Below are 12,500 nucleotides of genomic sequence, written 5' to 3'. Positions count from 1 at the left end.
TCAAAGAACTCCCAGACGTTTATATATGAGGGGATACTGAAAAATTCCTGGCTTTAAGGGTTTCACGAAGGGCCTGTTTGGAGGCCCAGCCTTCCAAGTTCTTTTACAGAACTTAGAAAAACTACAAGGACCACTACAGTCAGTATGTGAATCTGAGAGGGGAATATGTTGAATAAAATCATAATTGATTCCCCTAACGAACTACTGTGAATCCTTAATTTACTGTTTTGTTTGCATAGGACCCCAAACCAGTGCCTTTTACATGGTACCATCACCAGTGCTTTTTACGTGGCACCTTATTAAGATTTCCATTTTGTTGTGGTGGGTGGATAAACCAAAAATCATTCCATCAGATGTAACAGATGTGGGAAATAACATCTTTTACTTATCTGTTGATCACATGATCAGTCATCTGCTCTTTCAATCTGGTCACATGAAGCTATGTGTGTCCTTTGCTCAGTGTATCAGTATGTTATCATTTCCTCCCCATTTATCAACCCTTCACCCCACCCCATTCCTCCCAGCTGCCCTCCACACATATTTTCTGGTTTCTGAAACACTTCCTACATGCAATGAGTTCAGTTTTTGACAAGCAGTCGATGTTTGGTTTGTTTCCTTCAGGTATTTCCTATTACATGTATGCACCTGTGTACGTATATACTCTTGTTTCGCTTTACAGATATACCTGTGTATGTATGTGTAAATGAATCCATAATCATGCATGTGAGAGCACACACACACACACATATCATGTGAGAGAACACACACACCACACACAAGAAACTGGGATGACAAAGGAAATAAACAATTGTGTTATGAACTTCATTTACTTTACAGCCGTTTCTGTTATAGGGTGCGATACACTCATAGTTTGACATTTTGTTGTAAAATATTTGTATACTGAGTTCTAACACAAGATTATTAGCACAGCAATACCCAAGTGAAATCATCATCATATCAAATATAAAGACACAAACACACAAATTTTATCTGTCCCTTTCTTGTTTCTAGTCCAACAAGACATTTTCATTTTCCTTTGCGTTACCCCATATTTGTCAGTCTTATGGCTGCACGCCCATTTTTCATTGTATTTTATTTGTTTATGTGCCCCCCTCGCATACAATATACATCTAAAAATATGTCTGCACAAGTCGTATGCATGTATCTACTATCAACAGCCTTTTCTCCAATCAAATTATTTTGATAAGAAGACACTCCTCTGACCAATAGCTAAAGGCTTCAAACAAGGATATTCATTCAGGGTATATGGTGGGTGTTCTGGTTACATATTTGGTGTAGAATTCCCACCAGTAGCATTCGTGTGATACCTCCCTGCCACCCACCTCATCATCATCATCACCAATATATATATATATATATATATATATTATATATATATATATATATATATATATATTCATGTGTGTTTGTGTGTGTTAATGTCTCCTTGCCTTGAAATCCCATGAGAGTTGTAAATGAGTGCCATGTCAACCAAGTGGTGTCCATCGTTTCCAATCTTCCCTGAAGACATGTCTGATCCAGATTCCCTTACACAGAAACAGGTGAGGGTTGGCAACAGCAAGGGCGTCCAGCCAGAGGAAGTCCAGTTCAGCAAATTCAGTCTTAACCCCTAGCATGGCCGCAATCTAATGACTGAAACAAGCGAAAGGCTAATGATAAGAAGCTTGCTTCCTTCCCAACTGCATGGTCTTGGGTTCAGTCCCACTGCATGACATCTTGGGCCAAGGTGAGGGTTGGCAACAGCAAAGATGTCCAGCCATAGCAAGTCTATGTGTGTATGTCTTTGGGTCTCTGTCCTCCTGCCGCTACTTGACAATCGGTGTTGGTTTGTTTATGTTCCTGTGATTTAGTGGTTCGGCAAAAAGAAACCGACAGTATAAGTACCAGGCTTTGAAAAAAAAAAGCAAGTTCTGGAGTCAATTTGTTTGACTAAAACGATTCAAGGTGGTGCTACAGCATGGCCACAATCAAAAGAAGGGTGATTTGAGGAAGATTTGGCAGTTTTCTCTAGGTTGCAGAGCAACCTCCTGTAGGGGCACCCATGTCAGCTCCTGTCCAATAAATAAGCACCAGTAGAAAGTATGGAGGAAGGACCCCAGAGATATCCCTGTTCATACATTCCAGTAGAGAAAGGTGGGAGGGGAGGGTGCCACCCTTCCATGCACCCTTTGCTGAAAGGGGGGTGGTATATAGTTGCTTCCTCTTCCATAGTCACCTTTGCTTTTTATCCCTTCGAAGGATGTCCCCAGTTGATATGTTTTAACATCTTTGAAGTATGTGGATCATACCCAGAAATGTTTTTGTTTACTAAACTGCACGGCAGGGTGGCAGGGTGGCAGGGTGGCAGGTGGCAGGGTGGCTGGTTCATCAGTGAAATGACATTGTGGCAACTGTACAAACAGAGGCAGACAGGCACACAAATAAACACACACACACACACAGAAGCAGACAGACACACAAACACATAGGCAGATAGACACACATACACCGAGGCACACAGACACACACACACAGAGCCAGACAGGCACACTAACACACATACACAGAGGCAGATAGACACACAAACACATAAATACACACACACACAGAGGCAGACAGACACACAAACACACATAGACATACAAACACAGAGGCAGACTGACAAACAGACACAAACATACAGAGACAGACAGACAGACAAAGACATATACAGAGAGAGAGGCAGACTTGTAACAGCTGTTTTCCTTTCTCAAGCTGCAGCAACACAGCATCACCATCATCATCATCATCATCATCATCACCTTTCCATTCCGAAGACAAAAGTCTGAGAAGTTCTCGTTAATGAATTTAGCAACGTTTATTGTTCCCACCCTAGGACACACAGACACACACACTGTTGCTGCTGCACCAGCACTGCCACTGCTCTTACCACAACCATCACTACCATCAGCAGCACCACCACAGCCACCACTACCACTACACCACCGACAGCAGCCACTTCTACCACCACCACCACCAACAACAACAACAACAACAACCACTTCCAGACTAACTGTTTAACAAAGTTAAACATGGAGTGGCTGTGTGGTAAGTAGCTTGCTTCCCAACCACATGGTTCCGGGTTCAGTCCCACTGCGTGGCACCTTGGGCAAGTGTCTTCTGCTATAGCCTCGGGCCGACCAAAGCCATATGAGTGGATTTGGTAGATGGAAACTGAAAAGAAGCCCGTCGTGTATATATATATATATATATATATGCGTGTGTGTGTTTGTGTGTCTGTGTTTGTCCTCCTAGCATTGCTTGACAACCGATGCTGGTGTGTTTACGTCCCCGTTACTTAGCAGTTCGGCAAAAGAGACCGATAGAATAAGCACTGGGCTTACAAAAGAATAAGTCCCAGGGTCGAGTTGCTCGATTAAAGGCGGTGCTCCAGCATGGCCACAGTCAAATGACTGAAACAAGTAAAAGAGTAAGCATTTGATTAGTTAGTTGAATAATTAATGAACTGATTTAATAATAAAAGCAACAGAATTGGACCCAGTCCTATAATGACCCTCCCCTAGAAAACACCAACACCTTCAAGACATTTCTATAAATTTTTGAAACTTCCAACAGTTAGTAAACAGAAACCTTTCTGGGTATGATCCCCGTACTTCAAAGATGTTAAAACACATCAACTGGGGAACATCCTTCGAAGGGATAAAAAGCAAAGGTGACTATGGAAGAGGAAGCAACTATTTACCGACCCTTTCAAACAAATTGACTCCAGAACTTGCCCTTTTTTTTCAAAGCCTGGTACTTTTGCATTCACCCAAAACTGTTGTGGTTAGCAACCCCCCACCCGACACATACTCTTTCGAATCCTTACCACTGAGTATCTATATATAAACACACTGCAACTAGAATACATAACATTTAAACAACAAATCACTAAAGGGGTACATACATGTGTATGTGTGAATTATATATATATATATAATGTATATATATAATATATGTGCTTCACATATAGCAGTAGAAGGGGTAGGGGTGACAAAGGTGCCTTTATATTCATCAGATGGCAGTATTAATAGCAACAGTAGTAGTAGTGGTTGGTGGTGGTGGCAGTAGCAGTAGTAAAGAGAATGGGAGGTGTGTGTGTGGAAGAGGTGGTGGTGGTGTTAGCAGTGACATTCCTGACATAGCTCAACTGCCCAGAAAGACTTAGGAATAAAGGCAGGGATGGGTGTGTGTGGGGTGGGGGTAGAGTGAAGACATATGAAGGACAAGAAGGGAAGATGAAAGCAGGTTGGATAGGATGGTGGTGGTTGTGGCGGGTGGTGGTGGTGGCTGGTTGGTAACAGAAATGATTTATTATCTACTAAGGTCACATGAAGCAATGACACTGCAAATTACAATAAAGAATATGATGAGAGAGAGAGAGAGCATGACAGAGATATATAGACAGAGGTTGACATTGAAAGAGAGATGATATAGAGAAATAGACAGCAAGAGAGATATAAAGAGAGAGACAGAGATAGATAGTGAGAGAGAGAGAGAAATAGATAGACAGAAGGATAGATAGGCAGTGAGAAAGAGACTGAGATAAATAGACAATAAAAGAGAGTGAGAGAGAGAGAGATAGATAGATAGGCGGTGAAAGGAAAAGAGATATAGAGAGGCAAAGAGATAAAGGCAAGAAATATGGATCCCAAAAGCTTTTACTGTTCAAAAAATGGCCAGTCACAATCAATATCTCAAAGATTTGGTCAAATGGAAAGAGACTTAGAAGACCTTTTATTTCACCTGATATCCACCCGTTTTAGGATGTTAGGTCGAACATTACATAGATAAGGGTGGCATTAACAAAAAAAAAAAAAAAGCTGTGTGGTAAGTAGCTTGCTTCCGAACCACATGGTTCCGGTTTCAGTCCCACTGCGTGGCACCTTGGGCAAGTGTCTTCTACTGTAACCTCGGGCCGACCAAAACCTTGTGAGTGGATTTGGTAGACGGAAACTGAAAGAAGCCTGTTGTATATATGTATATAAATATATATATGTGTGTGTGTCTGTGTTTGTCCCCCCCAACATCGCTTGACAACCGTGCTGGTGTGTTTACGTCCCCGTAACTTAGCGGTTCAGCAAAAGAGACCGATAGAATAAGTACTAGGCTTACAAAGAATAAGTCCTGGGGTTGATTTGCTCGACTAAAGGCAGTGCTCCAGCATGGCCACAGTCAAATGACAGAAACAAGTAAAAGAGTAAAGGCTTTTGAATTCGCAATCGGTCTTCTGCTAATCAGTCAGTTTGGTAGGGCGTAAGATTAAAAGAGGGGCCAAATGAGAGAGCCTTTATGTGGTGCAAAAGTTCCAATAAGGGTATCACGGAAGGCCTGGTTGGAAGCCCAACCTTCTGAGTTCTTTTACAGGGCTTACAAAAACCGAAGGACCACTGCAATAAGTGTGAGAATCTGAGAGGGGAATATATTGAATAAAATCATAACTGACCCTCCTGTATTTTCTTTTGCTTAAAGCCAGGAATTTTCCAGCCCCACCCCCTCATATATTAACAGCATTCCAATCATAACTAAACCTGTCTTTTCCTCTTTTTCACAGGGGGGGGGGGCATTCAGACTCCATTTATGCAATGTTCTTTGTTTCACTTATCTCTCACCTCCTGTTTACATAAGGTGGGGGGGAATTAAAAGGGGTTTTTTTTCTCTCCCAATTATAAAGGCACCTTTCTCACCCCATTAGTGGAATTCCCTGATTAAATAGATGTATTATCAAGCTTTCCAGCAATGACCCCCACCCCCGCTGTATATCAGAGACTACATTACCCAATGTGTTCCTTCTGTTTTTATTTGTTTCAGACATCAGACAGCGGCCATGCTGGGGCACTGCCTTGAAGCATGTTACTTGAATTCCCTGGTTAAATAGATGTAGAGTCAGAGGTGTTCCAGCCCAATGTATATATATGTGTGTGTCCGTGTGTCCCCCCCCATTCACTTGCCAACTGCTGTTGGTGTGTTTATGTACTCAATAACTTAATGGCACCTTTATCCCTCCATTTGTTGATTTCCCTGACTATAGCCAAAGGTGTTCCAACAATGACCACCCTCCCGTATATCAGAGGCTACATTACCCAATCTATTCGCCATCAGACTGTGGCCATGCTGGGGCACCACCTTCAAGAATGCTAGTTGAATGAATCAACCTCTATTTATTTATTAAAAGAAATCTTTTTTTTAAGCCAGCTACTTATCAGTCTCTTTTGCTGAACTGCTAAGTTACAAGGACATAAACACACCAACACCAGTTGTCAAGCGGTGGTGGGGACAAACACACACGTGTGTATATACAACAGGCTTCTTTCTGTTTCCGTCAACCAAATCCACTCACAAGGCTTTGGTTGGCCTGAGGCTACAGAAGATACTGGCCCAAGGTGCCACGCAGTGGGACTGAACCCAGAACCATGAGGTGAGGAAGCAAATTCCATACTATACATCCACTATTCAGTAGGAGATAGTTTGAAGGAGAATTAGCAACTATTTCTAGCAATCAAAGTGGCCACAAAGGAGCTCCCTCATTGGTCTGTTATTTTTCAGTGTCAAAGAAAGAGTTTGTTGTTCTTTGATTAATATTGGAGTTAGTTTTTGATATATATATATATATATGTGTGTGTATATATATGTGTATATATATGTATGTGTGTGTATATGTTTGTGTGTCTGTGTTTGTCCCCCTAGCATTGCTTGACAACCAATGCTGGCGTGTTTACACCCCCATAATTTAGCGGTTCAGCAAAAATGACCGATAGAATAAGTACTAGGCTTACAAAGAATAACTTGTGGGGTCGATTTTCTCGACTAAAGGCAGTGCTCCAGCATGGCCACAGTCACATGACTGAAACAAGTAAAAGAGTAACAAAATCTTTCATGGACCCTGCCCAAGGATCACGTGGACCCTGGATGAGAACCACAGCTTCAAAGGAAAAGACATGGAGACTAAACAAATTTCCTAGGACAAAACAAAATGTCAGAAGCCAAGACAGATTCTGTACCAAGTCATCGGCCACTTATTGGCAACAATTGAAGAGTTTTTAAACTAACAAGATTGCTTTCCATAAGTGGCACTCACTATCAAGGAGTGGCGGAAGATTATTTATCTTGTTGCCATCACAGGAAATCACATGGCCAGACAAAGTCTGTCTTGAAATTGTGATTTATCAGTTTTAATGCTGTTGTACATGTCTTTCTGCTTAATGGTTCTTCTATCGCTGCTGCTATAAGTACACTGAAGTCTACGCTTCCTTAATGAGGTCAGAAGACCGAAATATCTCCAGAGCCAGTCTCTTGTATTTTGCTGAAATAATTAAAATAATATTAGTCATTGGCTAATATTGTTTTTTTCTTTTCTTTTCTTTTCTTTTTTCTTTTCCTTGCCACATAATTATTCCTCGTTAGCTTTTTAATGATGCTGCCTTCATTAAATAGGTTAACACTAACTTGATCGCTCTCCTACGTAGCTTGCCATCATCATCATCACCATCTGATGTTGACTAACCACTCCCTCATATAGCTTGCTTTTGCCTTCATCTTTTTCATGTTAACACTACTCAGCCACTCTCCCACCACCACCACCGCCGCCGCCACCACCATACAGCCTGCCTTTATTACCATTTAATATTAGCGCTACTCAACCACTCTTCCATGTAACCAGGCTGGTGGAATTCTACAAGAGTCCATAAAAATGTACAGTATCTGGTTCAATATGAGTTAAAATTTCAAATTTCACTGGTATCATCATCATCCTCAACATCACTTTTACCATGTTTGTGTGGGTTAGACGGGGTTTGTTGAGAAAGATTTTCTGAGGGGTTCAATGCCCTTCCTGTTGCCAACCCCCACCTGTTTCCAAGAAAGGTAATATTTCCCAATGGTCGACACCAGTACTTATTTTCTAAGCCTGATATTTATTATTCTATCACTCTTTTTTTGCCAAAGCGCCAAGTTACAGGGATGTAAACAAACCAACACACACACATTCCTCACACATACACACACACACACACACGACAGGCTTCTTTCAGTTTCCGTCTACCAAATCTACTCACAAGGTTTTTATCAGCACGAGGCTATAGTAGAAAACACTTGTCCAAGGTGCACAGCAGTGGGACTGAACCCAGAACCATGTAGTTGGGAAGCAAGCTTCTTACCACACAGCCATGTGAAGTTTTAATACTAATTTCTCAGTGGTTTTAACTCTTCACTACAAGATGTGGCAGTGCAAGATGTCTTTCGGAAATCACCAAGTAGCAGACTCCCTTTCTGATCTTTCCCCCGACATGTCTACTCCAGATAAACACAATACCAAACAGTGCAGAAAGTATCAATAAAGGCCCTTTTGTTGCTGCCATTGATAGGAATTCCTTCAGAAGCCTTTGTGTAAACCTGTGATAATACAATTGCCAAATTCACATCACACGTAGACGGCAGATCGCAGGCCATCTCCATGAATTATTCAAACAAAGACATTTAAATACGGCTCAATATTACGAGCTTTTTATAGGTAAAATATGCGAATATTGAATCCATCAAACAACAGAATTGGGGGAGGAGTGTGGGGGTGGCGTGAAGGTTTCTATCTGAAGACCAAGCGACCAAATAAGGCAGCATTAAAGGAAATTTTATTTAATATATGGGAAAATATAACTCTCTTTACTCTTTTACTTGTTTCAGTCATTTGACTGCGGCCATGCTGGAGCACCGCCTTTAGTCGAGCAAACCGAACCCGGGACTTATTCTTTTGTAAGCCCAGTACTTATTCTATCGGTCTGTTTTGCCGAACCGCTAAGTGACAGGGACGTAAACACACCAGCATCGGTTGTCAAGCAATGCTAGGGGGACAAACACAGACACACACACATATATATATATATATATATATATATATATATATATATGTATACATATACACGACAGGCTTCTTTCAGTTTCCACCTACCAAATCCACTCACAAGGCATTGTTCGGCCCGGGGCTATAGCAGAAGACACTTGCCCAAGGTGCCACGCAGTGGGACTGAACCCGGAACCATGTGGTTGGTTAGCAAGCTACTTACCACACAGCCACTCTAAATTGTAAAAATGACGTATTAACGAGCTATATTTAATGAATAAATACTATATTATCAACAAAAATGTATTTTTAAAAAATCTTTTTGTGGTTGTATTCCTGGTGTTTGAAGTAATTCAAAAAACAATGAAAAATTTAGGAAAACAATTTTGTCGTTGGCGTTTGGAACATAAGCAAAAGGAAGTTTTGAGGGTTGGTTACACCATATCTATCCTCTCACACCTACCCTACAATGTCATTCTAAATATAAACAACCACATCACTGAAATCTCTAAGCTATGAGATAATGGATGATTTAGTAGAAACGATGTGGATAAATAAAGATTACATTTGACAGAATAATCCAGATTCTAAAGGGATAAACAGACCAGATCTTGCTTCTTGCACCTACCCAACAATGTCTTTGCTAAAATACACAATCACATCTTTGAAATCTCAAAGCTACGAGATAACGGATGATTAATTCAAATAAATAAATAACAGAGGCGCAGGAGTGGCTGTGTGGTAAGTAGCTTGCTAACCAATCACATGGTTCCGGGTTCAGTCCCACTGCGTAGCATCTTGGGTAAGTGTCTTCTGCTATAGCCCCGGGCCAACCAATGCCTTGTGAGTGGATTTGGTAGATGGAAACTGAAAGAAGCCTGTCGTATATATGTATATATATATGTATGTCTGTGTGTTTGTGTGTCTGTGTTTGTCCTCCTAGCATTGCTTGACAACCGATGCTGGTGTGTTTGCGGTCCTGTCACTTAGCAGTTCGGCAAAAGAGACCAATAGAATAAGTACTGGGCTTACAAAGAATAAGTCCCGGGGTCGATTTGCTCGACTGAAGGCGGTGCTCCAGCATGGCCACAGTCAAATGACTGAAACAAGTAAAAGAGTAAAAGAGAGAGAGAGAGAGAGAGAGTTGAGCGAGTGATGTGGATGCTGAAGTAGCAGACATGCAAGGAATGGATGAGAGAGAAGAATAGAAAAGAGAAGTCACAAGTGTGAATGAAAGAAAAGGGAGGAATGAAATCTAGTTTGCTAACACTCACAACAATCACACGATGTTAAGACAAAGATACACAACAGGCTTCTTTTCAGTTTCCAGCTACTGAATCCACTCACAAGGTTTGATGGATCTGGGGCTATAATAGAAGACGTTTGTCCAAAGTGCCAAGCAGTGGGACTGAACCCAAGACCACATGGTTGGGAAGCATGAGGCACCTGTACCTATCCTGTAGTGACCATCACTTACAAGGATATAAAAGCGTAGTGATTGCAAAACTGACCGATACAAAAAGGCAGACCCCGACCAAAGCAAAAGGGAGCAAAAAAAAGAATTAAAAAATCACTCTTACCAAATCAGTAAAGTCCAATAAATATTGATTGCTTACCTGAAAAAGATGAGAAAACATTTTGTTATTAAAGGTGTGTAATACAGTATCATTAACAACAACAACAGCAACAACAATGATTTCATTTATTTGCCACCAGGGCAAAGGACGAAGGGGACAATGCAAGGACAGATTGTGGAGGTTTACATATAATGGAATAAAATAAATTAAAAAACAGTGTAAGTATGGATGGTGTGCAATGGAAGGGAAAGGAAATATCTGGAGTGTAAAAAGGTTTAAAAGAATTGGGTAAAAGTTGTGAAACTGGCAAGAGTGGATGGGAGTTGAAGAGAAGGAATTGGAGAGGGCACTCGCTCTTGGGGTTACAGGGAAATCTCAGACAGTGGGGTTTCTTGATTATCCCTAGAGGTCATCTTGTATTAAGAGCACTACATCTCTATCAATAACAATATTAATAATAATAATAATAATAGAACTTCCAACCTGTTGTCTCTTGAGGTCTCTGGGAGAGACTTGGAGCGAACTTGTACAGACATAAAGCAAAAGTCAAACTTAGAATAATAATAATAATCATCATCCTTTAACGTCCGTTTTCCATGCTGGCATGGGTTGGATGGTTTGACTGGGGGACTGGCAAGCAAGTAGGCTGCACCAGGGTCCAATCTGATCTGGCAGTGTTTCAACAGCTGGATGCCCTTCCTAATGCCAACCACTCTGAGAGTGTAGTGGGTGCTTTTTATGTGCCACCGGAATGAGAGCCAGTCAGGCGGCACTGACATCAACCACATTCAGATGGTGCTTTTTATGTGCCACCGGAATGAGAGCCAGTCAGGCGGCACTGGCATCAACCACATTCAGATGGTGCTTTTTATGTACCACCAGCACGGGGAGCCAGTCATGCCTTAGAGGGTAACTTTCTAGGTGCAATCTCATGGTCACTCATGACTGAAGGGTGTCTTTACCCTATATTCACCAACAAACACAAAGGGGAGTCATTTTTAATTAACCAAACAATATTTAATCTTGTTCTGTACAAAGCTATGGATTATCAAGTTCAGAATCCATGTTAAATCGATGACTTCAAAGTCTTGCTTCACAATTACTTGTTCACAACAATACAAACTGTATCTGTGTATTAATAACACTCTACAGGTTACGTTTTTATACCTACATATTACTTTGTTAGTTGCCACACACACACACTGAGTTTATTACCTGTTAGAGACAATGCTTACCAAATTTTTCTTTAGTATTTTAGTTACTACAAAGGTGGCCAGTTACAACAAACACAAACACACAGATATATACATACATACATATATATATATATACATACATATATATATGTATGCATACATGTATGCGTGTCTTTTGTTTTGTTGTTGTGAATGTATAATTTTTATAATTATGTTATTTTCTCATGTCCCTTCTTTTTATTGTCTTGTAGGTCTGCTAGTTATTCCCAGTGGCTTTTAGCCACTGGCGCCACCAAAAACGAACCATATCAATGTTAAAGGTGCAAAATTTTGAGGGTCTCATGGACATTGGCTATGAATCTTCTGTTTGTTATGTTTTCGTCAAATTTTCCGTGTGCTGAGCTTTCATCAAACTTTTGAAATATCATCATCATCATCATCGTTTAACGTCCGTTCTCCATGCTAGCATGGGTTGGACGGTTCGACCGGGGATCTGGGAAGCCAGAAGGCTGCACAAGGCTCCAGTCTTATCTGGCAATGTTTCTACAGCTGGATGCCCTTCCTAACGCCAACCACTCCGTGAGTGTAGTGGGTGCTTTTTACGTGCCACCTGCACAGGTGCTAAGCGAGGCTGGCAACGGCCACGGTTGGATTGGTGTATTTTATGTGCCACCGGCACGGAAGCCAGCCGAGGCGGTGCTGGCTTCGGCCACATATTCTTTTATTTGTTTCAGTCATTTGACTGCGGCCATGCTGGAGCACTGCCTTTAGTCGAACAAACCGACCCCAGGACTGATTCTTTCTAAGCCTAGCACTTACTCTATCAGTTTCTTTTGCTGAACTGCTAAGTTA

General features: G+C 41.2%; 1 protein-coding gene across 10 annotated transcripts in view; it reads right to left on the bottom strand.

Annotated features, from left to right (window-relative positions):
- LOC115225699 (RNA-binding motif, single-stranded-interacting protein 2) overlaps nt 1-12,500 on the bottom strand; it is a 255,751-nt gene that overhangs the window by 68,963 nt on the left and 174,288 nt on the right. The window contains exon 2 of one of the 10 annotated variants that reach the window (XM_029796622.2): nt 10,456-10,491. The exons of the other annotated variants lie outside the window; for them this stretch is intronic. Coding sequence (XP_029652482.1) covers nt 10,456-10,491 — 36 coding nt within the window. The remainder of the gene's footprint in view (nt 1-10,455; nt 10,492-12,500) is intronic. 10 annotated transcript variants of the gene reach the window in all.

Source organism: Octopus sinensis, linkage group LG28 (genome assembly GCF_006345805.1).
Source record: "Octopus sinensis linkage group LG28, ASM634580v1, whole genome shotgun sequence".
Taxonomy (NCBI): domain Eukaryota; kingdom Metazoa; phylum Mollusca; class Cephalopoda; order Octopoda; family Octopodidae; genus Octopus; species Octopus sinensis.
Note: the sequence above shows the minus strand (reverse complement) of the source record. Positions and strands in the feature narration are given on the sequence as shown.